The following is a 15,247-nucleotide window of genomic DNA, read 5'->3' on the forward strand; positions in this document are numbered from 1 at the left end:
CTGGCCCGGAATCTAAGATCCCGCATGCCGCCCGCGGCGGCCAAATAAATAAATAAAAACAAATCTGCTGAAAGACTACTAGTAATGGGGCTAAGTAAAGCGAGTGATACGGACGGCCACGCTACACAGCTGGGGTGAAATGGAGAAAGGGCAAAGTTTCACCCTAACCCTTAATCCTCTGCCTTTTCCCAGTGGTGCCGCCACACAGGGTTAGACAGGTCCCAACCAGTCCCCGTATGGGCGGGGAAGCGACTCTACCCACCCAGAGGCCAGGCAATAGGAGGAGCCCTTGCGCGTGACCATGTGACCCAATGCGAGCCGCGCAACTCATTATGGACATCCTAGACCACCCGAAAAAGAAATCAAGTCTAAATCTCCCAAGTCTGGCATCCAGGTCGCTCCAGCGTTCCCAGAGACTAGCGGGAGGTCCAATCACCACACCTTTATCGGAGTTCCTCCCACTCCCTTGACGTGTCCCCTTCCTGGCCCAGCTCCATGGGATTCAGCCCGTGGATAGCCACCCCGCTACTCCCTAAGTCTGGCTCAATCCCTATAGGGTACATTAAAAAAAAAAAAAAAAAAAAAGGAGGCAAATTTTCCTGGGATAACTGGTACTTTGGCAGGAGGGGAGTATTTCCAGGACGGCTGAACTTTGCAGCCTCTTCAACAGACAATTTCCCACTAGACAATTTGCCTTCCTTTATTCCCTTTCTCCACCCGGAATCTTCAGGAATGGGCATGAGGCCCATGTATCTGTACAGTTTAGAGTTCTGTGAGGTACAGCCTTCCTTTCAAGAGGATCTAGAACTCCTGGGGCCGCAGAATTTTACTGTCCCAAGAAGCCAGAGTTGCTTGAAGCTTGGCTCAAAATTCCAAGGGTGTTCCGAACTCTCTGGGGCCCAGAGGTCCAAGCTCAGGAGAATATGGAGGCCTGGGAGGCTGTGGCTACGCCCAAGGAAGAAAGATGAACACGATCACATCTTTACGGTTTGAAGGTGTATGAGATAATGTCACTACACCGGAGCAGCGCCTCAGCCTGCACGCCTATCGGAGTCTGCAGCTGCGACACGTAGAAGTTGGCCACGTCCAGGTCAGTGGCTCCGAAGTGGGCGGTCACATGCACACCCTCGTGCAACGTGAAGCTCACCTGGCGCCCCACCATGGCCAGCAGGCTGCGGAGGTAGCGCTCCCGAAGGGCGGCTCGGGCCCGCTGTTCCTGGGATTCCCGAGATTCTTGAGACTCCGGGATTTCAGGAACCACCGGTTTCAGGAGGGCTCTGCGTCCGTCGGGGGCAAAGCCTCGGCTCAAGCCATCAGGGCCCCGGGGGAGCCGGAGCACGGGCACAGTAGTGGTCAGTGGAGTCTGCATTATCCTGGCTGTTGGGTGAAGAAGAAGAGCAGGGAGCCATTATGGGGAGTGTGGGGCTACAGGAAGAGGGAGCCCAGAGGCCTGGGAGCAGAGCGCTGTCTACCCCACCTCCACTTAACCTGACCAAGACCCAATTCCTGAGTCCCCCTCCTAAAATCTGTGCCACCCCTCACCCAGTCCCCCTCTTCCCAGGAACTGGCACCACCATTCATGAGGTCCACGAGAGCAGGGCCTTTGCACTGCTTTGATCACAGCTTTATCCCCAGTCCCTGGCAATAAATATATTTGCTGAAAGAACGAGTCCTGGCCTCCTCTCTTCTCTCACACACAGCCCATCCAATCCATCATGAAATGCGATCTTCCAAACAAATTCCCAGTCACACAGGAGTCAGCTTGAAAGGGCCAAATCCTTGAGTCCATACTTACTGTAAATAGATAAATGAAGAGATACATAAAGGGGGAGGAGGGAAAAATCCGCATCATACGACGGCAGCTAAAATTGTCAGTGGATGCTAAAACTTGTCAGTGAACGTTTCAGAAGGTCCAGGATATCTACAAAGCCTTAAAGTACCTCCTCACAAGATAGTCCTTGTCAAGACTAAAGAGTAACTTTATGGTGGAGAAACCTGGTGGACACCAGCCTAACTTAGGCACGAAAGCCAACATGTGCAGCAATAGGACAAACAAACACCGTGTGCATCCTGATGCGATACACTGAGGGCAGGGCGCCACTTCTGTGGTATTCCTGCCAAAAACGGATGACCTGCATCTAATCACGAGGCAACTCAAATTGAGGGGCGTTCTACAAAAAAAAAAAAATTATCCTGTTGTTCGAAAATATCAAAACCATAAAAGACAAAGAAAGAAATACTTGGGTGGGGGCTGGGGGGGGTGAGTTCCCTGGTCTAGTGGTTAGGATCGGGCAGTTTCACTACAGTGGCCGGGGTTCAATCCCTGGTCGGGGAACTGAGGCAGCCAAAAAAAAAAAAAGAAAAGAAACACTCGGGGGAAAATATATTTTTTTAATTTAAAAAAAAAATGTGTATATGTATTCACAACCTAATAGTTCTCACTCTGTCCACTGCCAACATCTCGGTCCAGCCACCGTCACTTCTTGCCTGGACTACTGAAGTCAGCTCCTCACTGGACTCCCAGTTCCACCTTCACCCCCTGCCAGTTTGTCCGCACACATGGCCAGAGGGATCCTGTTAACACCTGAGTCAGATCACATCCCGCCTCTGCTCGGAGCCCTCCCCCTGGCTTCTGTCTTGCTCAGAGTCAAAGCCAAAGTCCTCACCACAGCCCTCAAGGCCCTGAATGCTCCAGATCCAGCCAGCACCCTCGCCGAGCGCGGCGCTTACCCTCTCCACCCGGCCACACTGGCCTCCTCGCTGGGCCTCAGGCATGCCTGGCGCGACCCCTTGGTGGGCCCTGGTACTTGCGGTTCCCTCTGACAGTACCTCCCCTCCCCTTCCCTGACCACCCTGCCTTCAAGATCTACCCCTCAGCCCCCTCCGTCCAAACGGGCTTCCTCATCCTTTGTCGCACACACCACTCCTGCACGTGACGTTGTCTATTTATTTTTCTGCTTTGGTCTTTCTCCCTGCGAGACGGCTGCCTCCCCACAGGCAGTGACCTTGCTTTCTTCGCACTGCTGTGCCCCCAGCTCCTGAACACTAAGTGGCTCAGGGACCAGGCTCCTTAAATACTGTTTCTGCTGGAATGAATGGAGTGGAGAGTGAGCTCCCAGGCCTGCTTATCTGGGTGACCTCAAGCAAGAGACAGTTTCCTCTTCCATTGTGTGGAGGAATTGCACCAATGGCTGGCCACCTCGCCTTGTTATCAGGATTCAACAGGCTCATGCCGGACGGGGCCTATTATGTACTAGGTTCTCCATGAAAGTTACAGTTGAATACCGACTGTATTAGAATCAGTATTGCTGTGTGACCTAGGGTAAGTTGCTTAAACGGTCTGTGCCTCAGTTTCCCCATCTATAAAATGGAGGTGATAAGAGGACCAACCTGACAGGGTCGTCACGGGGACTAAATGACCTAACAAACGTGCAGGTTAAGCAATGGCCTGGAACATATTACATGCCACTGCACTGAGGTGTTTGGGGTTTTTTTGGGGGTTTTTGTTGTTGTTGGTTTGGGGTGGGGTTTTTTTTGTTTTGGGGGGGGTTATTTTTATTGAAGCATAGTTGGTTTACAATGTTGTGTTAGTTTCGGGTGTACAGCAAACCGATTCAGTTACACATATATATGTGTATATATATATATTCTTTTTCAGATTCTTTTCTCTTATAGGTTATTACAGAATATTGAGTAGAGTTCCCTGTGCTATACAGTAGGTCCTTGTTATCTGTTTTACATATAGTAGTGTGGTTATATGTTAATCCCAAACTCTTAATTCACCCTCCCCGGCCACTGCACTGCTGTTGACTGCATGCAGGGAGATGCAGGCTTTGTGAGGAGGAGAGAGAGAGAAGGACCTAAGTTTCAGGCAGCTGCACCCCTCCCCTCCCTGTGGCTCCGTCCCCTCTTCTCTAAAGTGATTAACTGAAGTGACTGACACGCATCAGGCACCCAGCGTCCCATCCCAGGGCCACTCACCGTACAGGGGTGATTGGGATTGTCCTTTTTCTTGTGAGGCTCTTCCTGTCTCTGCAGCTCAACTGTCAGCTCCTTGCAAGAAAGGATCCTGCAGAGCAAAGGACCAGGGCTTCTCAACTTCGGCACTATTGACAGTTGGGCCTGGACTATTCTTGGTCTCGTTGTAAGGTGCTGTCCTGTGCATAGGTGTAGGGTTTGGGCAGCATCCCTGGCCTCTACACGCTAGAGGCAGGAACGTCCCCCACCCTTACCCCAAGCTGCGACAACCAAAAATGTCTCCACTGGTGAATACTTCGGTAGGAGAATTACAACCCAATAAAGCCATTTTTTTAAAAAGAATATCTCCATCTATTGCCAAATGTCCTCTGGGGGACAAAAAAAAAAAATCATCTCTGGTTCAGATGCAGACAAACAGATGGACGGTGGGTAACAATGACTACTGAACACATGAACATATTCACAGCCTCACGGACACTCAAAGAGGGGCAGTTTGACAGTCTCCATGAAAACTGCAAACAGGGACCTCCCTGGAAGTCCAGTGGTTAGGACTCGGCACTTCCACTGCTGGAGGCCTGGGCTTGATCCCTGGTTGGGGAACAAAGATCCCACAAGACGTGTGGCACGGCCTAAAACCAACCAACCAAACAAAAAAACTGCAAACGCACATGGGTCATTCAGCCCATGCAGGGCCCGGGGTGGAGACTTTTAGCTGTCTACCTTTCTTTACCTTTTAAATTCTGTTTGAATTTGGATCCATTTTGAATCTGTATAACCTTTTCAAAAGAATTTTGAAATTCTAGTTTTTAAAAAGGAAGGGACATATCGGAATGCTTCCACGTCCCTTAAAAAATGTTAGATCCTCCCTCAGGAATCTGAACTCCCTCTCCTAGCCTTACTGTCACGCACTCCCCAAACCTCTTTCTGTCCCTCACCTGGATCTTTCCAAGTCCTCCTGATAGGACACCCCCGCTGCTGGCCCAAATCTTATTAGCAGAACATATAGCAAAGGTCAGCAAATCTCCTTTGTCAAGGGCGCAATGGTAAATATTTTAGGCTTCAAGGGCCTGTCTCTGTCTCTGCCACAACTACTCAACCCTGCCAGGGTAGGAGAGTGGCCAGACAATACAGCAGCACGTGGAAACGTGGCGGTGCTCCAATCAAACCTTACTTCTTGGGACACTGATACCGCATTTTATATACTTTCATGCGCCACAAAAGATTTTGTTAGTTTTTCAACCACTTAAAAATGCAAAACCCACTCTCAGCTCTTGAGCCATATGAGAACGTGCGGCAGGCCACAGCTCACCACCTGGCATAGGGGATGAGGGTGTGGTCTGGGGGAGAGCGGGTGGGTCCCAGCCCTCCCAGATTCACTACAAGGGGTCTGGGCAGATCCCTGCAACTCTAGGAGCAGGCTCCCTGATCCGGTTCCTCATCCGTGAAATGAAACGTTAAAAAAAGACCTCCTAGGGCTGTCGGGAAGATCTTTCAGGGGGAGGTTGCCGATCACACAGGCAAAGGACATCTGCAGTATCCTGGGCTCCTCACTTTCTCTCCCACCCACACCCAGTCCTTCAGTCAAGTTTGTCAGCTCCACCCTCAAAAATGCATCCAGCATCTGGGAACTTCTCACCATCCCTACTCTGACCCTTCCTCGGTCTAGCCACCATCACCTCCCACCTGGACTATTTCAGTAGCCTCTCCACTGGGCTCCTGGCCTCCACCTTCACCCCAGTCTCTTCCCCACATGGCTGTCAGAGGGATCTTCCCGTCAGAACTAAGTCTGATCACACCCCTCCGCTGCTCAGAGGCCTCCCATAGCTCCTATCCCACCCAGCGCAAAAGCAAAAGTCCTCACGATGGCTACAAGGCTCTATCACCTCTCTGACCTCATCTCCTACCCTTCTACCCTTTGGTCACCAGTGTCAGTCCCTGAAAATGCCAAGCACATTCCTGCCTCAGGGCCTTTGCATGTGCTGTTCTTACTGCCTGGAACCCTCTTCCATTTGGGAGACATATATATATTTCCAGATACATGACTCACCTTCCTCCCTTACTTCATTCAGCTCGCTGCTCAAACATCATCTTTACAGGGAGGAAAATAATAGCCCTTTCACCCTGTAGTATCTTTTTTTTCCCATAGCACTATCACCTCCTGACAATATGCATTTACTTGTTTGCCTGTGCGCTGTCTGTTCTGCCACAGGACATAAGCCTTCGAGAGAAGGGATATATCTGATTACGTCACAGCTCCATCCCCAGCCCTAATTAGGGCCTGGCAACCAGGGGGGACTCAGTAAACCTTTGTGGAAGGATTCACTCCCCCTGTTATCTGAGTGCCTGCTCTGTGCCTGGCCCATGCTGGGTGGTGCTAGAGACACAGCTGGGAGTGAAAGAGCCCAGCCCTGCCCTCCTGGGCTCACAGTCCAGTGGATGACACACACTAGGTCTCCACACAATGACAACCCAGAGTGGGCAGGGCTGGAATGAAGGAGCCCGGGGGCCTCAGGAGCCCAGAGCAGACACCTGGCCCTGCCTGGGGGATAAGAGGTGGTTTTCAGGAAGGGGCTCAGGAAAGATCTCTCTGATAAGGTTACTTTGGAGCAAAGACCAGAATGAAATGAGGAATTCAGCCATGTGGAGATCTGGGGGGAAAGCATTGCAGTTCGAGGGAGCAGCAAATGCAAAGCCCATGGAAGGGAGACTGAGGCACAGCAAGGAGGCCAGTATGCAGGGGGCTGGGGCAAGGGCAGAATGTGCAGGGGCTTGAGGACTGGGGTCTCGCCAGGGGCTGGTTCTGAGCAGAGGAGGGGCAGGGTCTGACTGGTGGTAATCACGGGATCCCTCTGCCTGCTGCAAGGAAGAATGGACTGTGAGAGCAAAGGGAGAAGCAGACAGCCTGGTGAGGAAGCCACTGCAGTGGGTGGTGTGGAAGATGACAGGTGTCTGGGATGGGGGTTGGGGGGTTGGGGGTGGGGGGTGGGGTGAGGAGAAGTGATTGGATTAGGCTATCTTTTGAGGGTTGAGAGCCCTCACTATTTGCTAATGGACTGAGCAAAGCCGGGGAAGACTCCCTGGTTTTTGCCTGATGGGCAAGACCACAGTGAATGGAATTAATGGGATTGGTACATTTTCATTATCTCACAATTACTGGCTGTGAATGAGATTAAGGGATATATACATTTTCTAATGTATCTGACCACTGCATTCCCAGTTTAGTCAAGGGTCATCAGCTCCCAGGGCTTTCTCTCCCAACCTAGGTTAACACTTAAGTATTTTAGGAGAAACACTCTCCTCTCTAGGGCTAGTACTTAATGAAGGACCGATGGGAATTATGCAAGTGGCCAAAGAATTATGTTCTTTGGATTAAACGTGTTTAATTACATGACTAATTAAACATGTTAGTCATGTTTTCTCCATTAGGGAGGAAAAAAAAAAGATTTGGTCATACCTGCACGAGCCCCATTTTCCCGAAGAGGAAACTGAAGCTGGACGATGCCAAATCATTGACTGGGTGCAGGCTTGCGATTGGCAGGAAAAGGGAGCAAATCCAGGCTGGTCTGATAACAGTCAGGGCCATCACCCCTGCCCTGGGAGCAGGGCAGTTTTTTTCAGCCAGCATAGGGGAGTCCTTGGAGGTTTGGGAGTCAAGGTGTGACCTGATAAGAAACTGGTTTGAGAAAGGTCACATAGGGTGTGTCCAAGACAGCAAAAGCAGGTATTATCCATTCTCCCTGGTGACCAAGCCTGAGAGTCCTTTATCCTGTCAGTCTCCAAGCCAAGGATTTCCTGCCCAGGTTTCAGGAAAAAATGTCCAAACCCCTTTCCCACTAGAAAAACTAAAGTGCCCATCGCTTTGGTCAATGGCAGGGCCAGGAGATTCACAGACTTCCATCCCTGGGGCCTCAGTACTCACTTTCTAGAAAATGGGAACGATGTGTTCCGTGGACAAACTAACCCTTCAGTTGCCAGGTGGAGAACCAGCTGAGTTACCAGCTTAACCGAGATACTGACCAGCCTACACCCACCTCATGGGTGGGCCCTGTCTGGATGCAAATTAGTTAAATGGGCCACACACACACATAAACTCACACACACACCGTGAGGATCGGGACCCCAAATGCAGAATCCCACACCCTCAACCTCCGCCCACTGGGCCGGTCAGTTTCCTTTCAATTCCGCTCTGGCCACGCATCTCTCTCCTTTTCTTACACTAAGTAGGTCCTCCCGGCCCTCAGGCGTCCACTCCCCACTCCGCCCTGGGCTAGACGTTCTTCCCACCTCCCGGCTCAGATTAGGCGAGCGATTCCACTCCGGGAAAGGCGGGAGTCTCAAGACTGCAGCCGTTATTACTGTTATAATATCGTCGTCGTTATTGTTTTCCCGAGGGGGTGCATTCCGCCCCCACCTCCACCCCGGGCGCGGGAGTGTGTGCGCTGCTGCGTTCGGAACCAGAGTCCCGGGTGCAGGCGTTCGGGGACCAGAACGTCCCAGCAGCCGGCGTTGCAGGCGCGGACTTGACTCTGGCCGCCACTCCCGGTCTTGCACGCGGGTGGGCGTCCCGGGCCGGTGCCGGGGAACGGGAAAGTGCTCGCAACCCACCAGCAACAATCCCGCACTCACCGAGGTCTGCAGCGGCTGGAGCCCCCACTTCCGCCGGCGCCCCAGCTGCAGAGGCCCGGGCGGGCCGCGAGCCGCCGAGCCTGGGTTCCGCCCGCGCCGCCAACGCCCCACGTGGTCTCGGGCGGGCTCGCGGGCTCGGAAGCCAGCACAGACCCGGGCGCCACCCTGCCAGCGGCTTGGCCCAGCGCTTAGAGCTGATCCACCAGTCTGCGAGGTGGGGACGTCCAGGATACCCATTTTACAGAAGAAGAAATTGAGGCGCCTCCCGTCTGAGTTAAGTGCAGATTGGACTTGGCACCCCCATCCCCCTACACGTGCACACTCCTACCCCTCACCTCCAGTCCGGACCCCACCTTCCCTACTTGATCATGCTCTCAGCAGCCACGCACCAGGCAAAAAGCCTTGGAGAGCAGCAGCTGGGAGAGACCAGAGGCGGTCATTCCTGCAGCCCTCCCCGCAGCCCCATCTTACACAGGGGGAAACTGAGGTCCTGAAAGGCAAAATGTATGGCCTGAGGTGGAAACGCGCTGCTGTGGGCTCAGAATTCACTTCTTCCACACGGTTTCAGTAAGGCAGGGCCTTGTGGGCCTTGGCTTCCCGGGGGACCCCCAAGACCCGGTGCCTGGTACGCAGACCCTCTGCAAATATCTATTGAAAGAATGCACATAGCGGGAGCTCAGTACACAATTTGTTAACTGAACTATGAACGATTAGGGGCTCTATTTGTGAACAAGACAGACTCCGCTCCTGCCATCTCAGAACCTACATTCTAGGGAGGCTGAGAGGGACACCACAGGTTATTACATGAACAAATACGTCGACAAGATCCTTCAGGGCTTGACAAGGATGTAAAAGGAATAAAATAAGGGCAATGGGGTAATGGGTGGCAGGGTTGGGGGAGGTTGGGTGGTCAGGGGAGGTGGCACTGAGGAAGCCACCTTAGGTAACAGATGGGAAACCTGAGGCCCAGGAGGGAACTGGGGACAGATGGAGGTCATGGAGTGTAAATTGTAAGGCCTTCAGCAGGGTGGGGCTCCTTTAGATCCTGTGGTCAGGGAGGTCCTCTGCTCTCAGGAGGACAATTGAGCTGAGACCTGAATAACAATATGAGGAACCCTCAGGCCTGCAGTGGAGATTAGCATGTGAAATTCCCTCAGTGCTGGGCTTGGGGACACGGCAGGGGTGGACTGACCCTGGCCCTGACCTCAGGGGGCTTGTGTTGGGGGAAGGGGTGAGAGGACAGTAAACAAACAGTTGTAGAGCTGATGTGGTTGGTGCCAGGAAGAAAAGAAAACTTGCAGGGTTGAAGGGTGGGGCAGGGTGTTGATACCACTTCAAACAGTGATCAGAGAGAGCAGCCTTGAGGAGGGAAGTTCGAGGAGGCCCCATCCGAGGGAGGCAAGACGGTTGGCTATTTGGTTTTAAAGACGATCTCAGGTCTAAGAGCAGAGTCAATGTATATGATCACGACCCTCCTCTGCTCAAAACCTTCCCAGGGCTTCCATCTCAGAAAAGCCAAAGACTTTAAAGTGGTCAAAAGACGCCCTTGAAGCTGACCTCGTTTTCTCACAGAACTCAATCAATACAGAACTTAATCACTACAGAACTCCTAGAATACGCAGGCCCGGCATGGGGAGAAAATTGAGGCCCACCCGTCACCCCAGTAATCCTGTCCCTTTATAATCCTTCCTGGATTTTTTTTTTTTTTGCTCCATGACAGGTGTCACGGAAGGCACTCTGTATTTTACATAGTTATCTTGTTGAGAGTCCTGTCTCCCTGAACGAATAGACTGCATGAGGCCAGGGTTATCGTGTTTTGTACCCTGCTGCATCCCCAGTACTTGGTCCAGAACCCGGTGCATAGTAGACGCTCAATCAGTGTTTGCCCAAGGGAACTTTTATTGTAATGCGTTTAGTGGAACAGACCAGATTACTACCAGGCGCCCAGGTAGAAACGTGGCCCCTACCACTTTCTCGCTTGGGGGTGTGTGTGGGCACCTTGTGCCTCAGTTTCCACCAGCCCGAAAACGGGATCAGGAATAGCTGTTTCTATGCGTGGTTGTGTGAACTCGTTATGGTTAAGATTTGATCACTTAGAGAAACGCAGGGGGCATGGTCCAGATTAAGTTTGGCTGAGGGTGGGGCAGTCCTCTCGCGTCAGGCCCCGCCTCGGTGGGCGGAGCCACGGGCCGGGCCAGCACGTGTAAGAGTTCGCCGCGGGTCGCCGCAGTCACTCACCTGGGCGCCTCGGTGTGAGCGCGCACGGCTCTCGAGTCCTCCGCCCGCCAGTCCGCCTGCCCGTGACCCATGTCCCGCCGCAAGGCCGGCTGCATGCCTCGCCGAAGAGAGCCCGCTCCCGCCGCCAACTCAGACGACGAGATGGAGATGCCGGACCTCTTCATCGATGTGAAGCTCGAGCCGGACCCGCGGCCCCTACAGGCCCGGCGGCTAGGGCCCTTCAACCCGAAGGAAATGCCCGCGCCGGGGCGGTTCGAGGGCGAACCCCGCCACTCCCCCGGCCCCGTGCCCGCTGGCGGCCTCTTCCACGCCCTGGGCCTGCGCAACCAGTGGGCGCCGTGGACGCCGCTGACCCCGCACCTTCCCGGTGAGCGCCCCCTGCCCCTGCCCCGGGCCCGCCCGCCTCCCTCCCCTCTCTCCCCTCTCTCCTCTCCTTTCTCTTTCTCTCTCTCTCTCTCGTGGGACCTCCTTCTCGGGGCACCGCCCCCCGCATCCCCCCACCCGCACTAACCCCCCTGCCTTATTTTCCTCGCCAGGTCCTGGCCTCCAGCCCCCCTTTTGACCTTCGGGTTTCCCCTCTCCCTCGGAACCCCCAGGCCCCATCCTGGCCCCACCCCACGCTCACCACCCGCTTCCTCCCTGCAGACCGCCAGCCGTGGACCGACAAACACCCAGATCTGTTGACCTGCGGCCGCTGCCTGCAGACTTTCCCGTTGGAGGCCATCACTGCTTTCATGGACCACAAGAAGCTGGGCTGTCAGCTCTTCAGAGGCCCCAGCCCCTGCCAGAGCTCAGGTGAGTAAAGCCGGAATGCAGTCCCTGGTCTCAAGTTCAAGGGCCCAGCTTCCTGTGGGAGAAGGGGCTGACCTGGACAGGCGGGGCAGTGAGCACTACTTCCCCTTTCTGGCTCCCCACTGGGTGCAGCCTAGGCGTGGCCAGAGCCTGCCCTGTCCTAGGGCTGAGACTAGTGGTGGTGAGGGGGGTGGGTGAGGATGGGGGCTGGGCAGGGAAGCAGGGCCACCCACAGGGTGTGGCCAGCCCCAGAAGACTGGTCTGGGGATTTGCCATACACACACCCCCAATCTGGTTTCACTTCTCCTTCCCCTTGGCCAGAAATAACTGGCCAGGTGGCTGGACCAGTGTGGCAGCAGGGGGCACCTCTGGGGAGGGCAGCGGCCTGGGGGAGGGGAGCTGAGGCCAGCTGGACCGGGGGGTGTTGTCACCCCCTCCCCCTCTTTATCACTTCTGATTGAGGTGCTGGGCATTTGCTCAGAGCCAGGGAAGGGACTTCTGGTTTCCCTCCCTGATGGAATCTCCCAGCCTTGCATGCTGGGAAGGCCCTGTTTTGAGCCAGGTCCTGGGTGTCTGGATACCTGGGTTCCTCCCCTCGGGTAGGAATTAAAACTCTTAACTTGGTACTAGACTCTTGGCGAGCTGAGCTTTTGGTCAGCGTTGATGATGGGGCTCATCCACAGCTCTAGATTGCCAGTCTCTGGGCCATGTGCTCCTGGGGATTTGTGAGAAATGGAATTATATTCAGGGCCGGGCCAGGGAGAGGGTCCTGTGGTGGGAGGGGGGGAGGAGGAATTATGATTGGCTCAGCTGTAGAGTTAGGGCCTGGTGGGCAAAGGAGGGGCTGTGATGGGATCATTAGAACATTACACTCTTAGGTGCTTGGACTTGGGAGAATTGTGGACACCTCAGCTAATGCTTACTGAGGGCCTGATGGATCCCAGCTCTCAGCTGGCTCTGAGCTCACAGCAAGTCTAAAGGGAGAAGACCCCTAGATCCCCATATTCTAGCAAATGAGGAAACTGAGGCTCCGAGAGGGGTATTTCTTGCCCAAGGTCACACAGCTAGGGAGCAGGAGAGCCAGCTGGAAGTCAGGCCAGGCTGGCCCTCTCCAACCCCACCCATGCTCTTGACCCTGGTGTTGCATCAGGAAAGCCACCCCCATCCAAGACATAAAGGCAAATAGATCTGGCAGTACCTTACTGACAGTACCTGGAGTGTCTTGATTTGGAGGACTCTCAATTTGGGTTCCATAAAGAGGGAGGGGAACCTAGCTCACCGTCCACACCTCTACCTCTCTAGGTGGCTGCTAAGCCTTCTCCCCGTTTAGACCTTGGCTCCCTCTTCTGTAAGGCAGGAAAAGGGGATCATGCGTGGGACCCAGGAGCCTGGGGCCTGGCACAGAAACCCACTCAGTTATCAAGAGCTGTTTTGATTATTAAACCAATCTTTTTTCTTGAAAACCTCTATCTCCCACCCCCTGGATTTCTGGATTGAAACCCCAGCTCCACCCATTCCTAGCTGTGTGACCTTGGGGAAAGGTCTCTTTGCCTCAGTTTTCCCATCTGGAAAACGGAGGTCTTATTTCCTGCCTCGAAGGAAAGTTGTGAGAGGGAGCTGAGCGTGCCAGGTGGCAGGTGCCTAGCGCACTGAACTGGATCACCTGCTCAGCAAGGCCTTCCTAACCCCAGTAATAAAATAACACCCCCCCATCCATCACTCTGCTCTAACTTGTTTTTTTCTTTTTTTTTTTGCGGTACGCGGGCCTCTCACTGTTGTGGTCTCTCCCGTTGTGGAGCACAGGCTCCGGACGTGCACGCTCAGCGGCCATGGCTCACAGGCGCAGCCGCTCTGCGGCATGTGGGATCTTCCCGGACCAGGGCACGAACCCGTGTCCCCTGCATTGGCAGGCGAACTCGCAACCACTGCGCCACCTGGGAAGCCCTCTGCTCTAACTTTTAAGTTTTTCTTGAAGATTTTTCAAACACAAAGAAAATCCCCAAGTACTTATCATCCACTGCACGGATTTTCCTTGCTTCTTGTCTGTCCACTCACCTCTCTGAACACCAGCTTCCTGAGGGCAGGGAGTCTCGCCTCTTACTGCTGCCTCTCAGCTCCTGGAATAGAGCCTCTCCCCCAGCAGGTGTCCAGCCGGCAGCTGTGAACAGCAACTGCTCTGACTTGCCTGACACACTAACCCCTGGCCCTTCTCTTCTCTGCAGAACGCGAGGACCTGAAGGCCTTGAGCTGCCTCCGCTGCGGCCGACAGTTCACAGGAGCCTGGAAACTGCTGCGCCACGCCCAGTGGGACCACGGACTGTCCATCTACCAGACGGAACCCGAGGCCCCAGAGGCCCCGCTGCTGGGCCTGGCCGAGGTGGCTGCTGCCGTGTCGGCGGTGGCGGGGCCAGAAGCCGAGGCCAAGGGCCCCCGGCTGGGTTCCACCCGACGGAGCCCCACCTGCCCCGTGTGCAAGAAGACCCTCAGCTCCTTCAGCAACCTGAAGGTGCACATGCGCTCGCACACTGGCGAGCGGCCCTACGCCTGTGACCAGTGTCCCTATGCCTGCGCCCAGAGCAGCAAGCTCAACCGCCACAAGAAGACCCATCGGCAGCAGCTACAGCCCCAGAGCCCCTGCGTGGCCGATGCCAGTCGGGAGCAGGCCTCCACCGCCCCTCCGGAGCCGGCTGCCCATGCCGCCGCCCCGGCCAGCATCCTCCAGTGCAGCGGCGGAGAGGGGGCCGGAGCAGCCGCCACGGCGGGGGTCCAGGAACCTGGGGCTCCTGGCGGTGGGGCCCAGGTGGGCCCCGGCGTGGACGGCTGGGGAGCTGACACCAAGGAGCAGAGAACTGACCCCGAGAAGAACCAGAAGACGTCACCCAAGAAGACGCTGAAGCCAGCGGGCAAGAGCCGGGGCCCCGGGCCCGGGGGCAGCTGCGAGTTCTGCGGGAAGCATTTCACCAACAGCAGCAACCTGACGGTGCACCGGCGCTCGCACACGGGCGAGCGGCCCTACGCCTGCGAGCTCTGCTCCTACGCCTGCGCCCAGAGCAGCAAACTCAACCGCCACCGCCGCATGCACGGCCTGGGGCCTGGCGGGCCCCGCTTCAAGTGCCCCCACTGCTGCGTGCCCTTCGGCCTGCGGGCCACCCTGGACAAGCATCTGCGGCAGAAGCACCCCGACGTGGTTGGGGATGCCTGAGCCGCGGGAATGCCCCCTGCGGTCCCCCGCACCGCCGTGAACCGCTTCTGTGACCTCCCTGTCCTTCCCCTGCAAGTAAATCCTCCCTCCCCACAGTTACACACGCGTTTGGACTCTGGCTTTCTTGGGGTGTCTGAGGTGGGGTGGGAGGCTTCACTCCTTGGGGTGGACAGCTGGACAGACCGGTTTGGAACGAAGGGGTGAGGGGAAAGGCCAGCACCCAGTGCCTGGGGCACAGCAGGACTGGCACTGAAAGCTGTGCTCCCGGTTCCCAACGTGGGTGTGGGGTGAGGCCAGGGCAGGGGCCGAGGCAAGAGCTGGGAGAGGCCTGGACCTGTCACCACAGGCCCCTGGGCAGATTCCTGGCCCATCGTTCCCACCGCGTCGCACCCCTGCCCTCACTGAGAGTGG

The 15,247-nt window shown here is 55.3% G+C and overlaps 2 protein-coding genes across 12 annotated transcripts; one reads left to right on the top strand and one right to left on the bottom strand.

Annotated features, from left to right (window-relative positions):
* Window positions 1–594: 594 nt before the first annotated feature.
* Window positions 595–10,979, bottom strand: GEMIN7 (gem nuclear organelle associated protein 7). Of its 11 annotated transcripts, none has more exons than XM_067720730.1 (4): window positions 8,605–8,846; window positions 7,433–7,640; window positions 3,987–4,069; window positions 595–1,377 (listed from the first exon to the last, which is right to left on the bottom strand). In XM_067720730.1, exons 2-4 carry the CDS (start codon window positions 7,486–7,488, stop codon window positions 983–985), a joined length of 534 nt encoding a protein of 177 aa, XP_067576831.1. In that variant the 5' UTR covers window positions 7,489–7,640; window positions 8,605–8,846; the 3' UTR covers window positions 595–982. The 11 variants fall into 11 exon arrangements, 10 of the variants coding, with proteins under 10 accessions (XP_067576831.1, XP_067576830.1, XP_067576834.1 ...); XM_067720729.1 differs by having other exon boundaries at window positions 7,433–7,651; XR_010939301.1 differs by lacking the exons at window positions 595–1,377; window positions 7,433–7,640 and adding exons at window positions 1,384–1,794; window positions 10,843–10,979 and having other exon boundaries at window positions 3,982–4,069; window positions 8,605–9,252.
* ZNF296 (zinc finger protein 296) lies at window positions 10,825–14,937 on the top strand. The gene is made up of 3 exons (XM_067720717.1): window positions 10,825–11,209; window positions 11,488–11,637; window positions 13,857–14,937. The coding sequence occupies exons 1-3, from the start codon at window positions 10,912–10,914 to the stop codon at window positions 14,834–14,836; spliced, it is 1,428 nt and encodes a 475-aa protein (XP_067576818.1). The 5' UTR covers window positions 10,825–10,911; the 3' UTR covers window positions 14,837–14,937.
* The last annotated feature ends 310 nt before the right edge of the window (window positions 14,938–15,247 follow it).

Source organism: Pseudorca crassidens, chromosome 20, assembly GCF_039906515.1.
Source record: "Pseudorca crassidens isolate mPseCra1 chromosome 20, mPseCra1.hap1, whole genome shotgun sequence".
Taxonomy (NCBI): Eukaryota; Metazoa; Chordata; class Mammalia; order Artiodactyla; family Delphinidae; genus Pseudorca; species Pseudorca crassidens.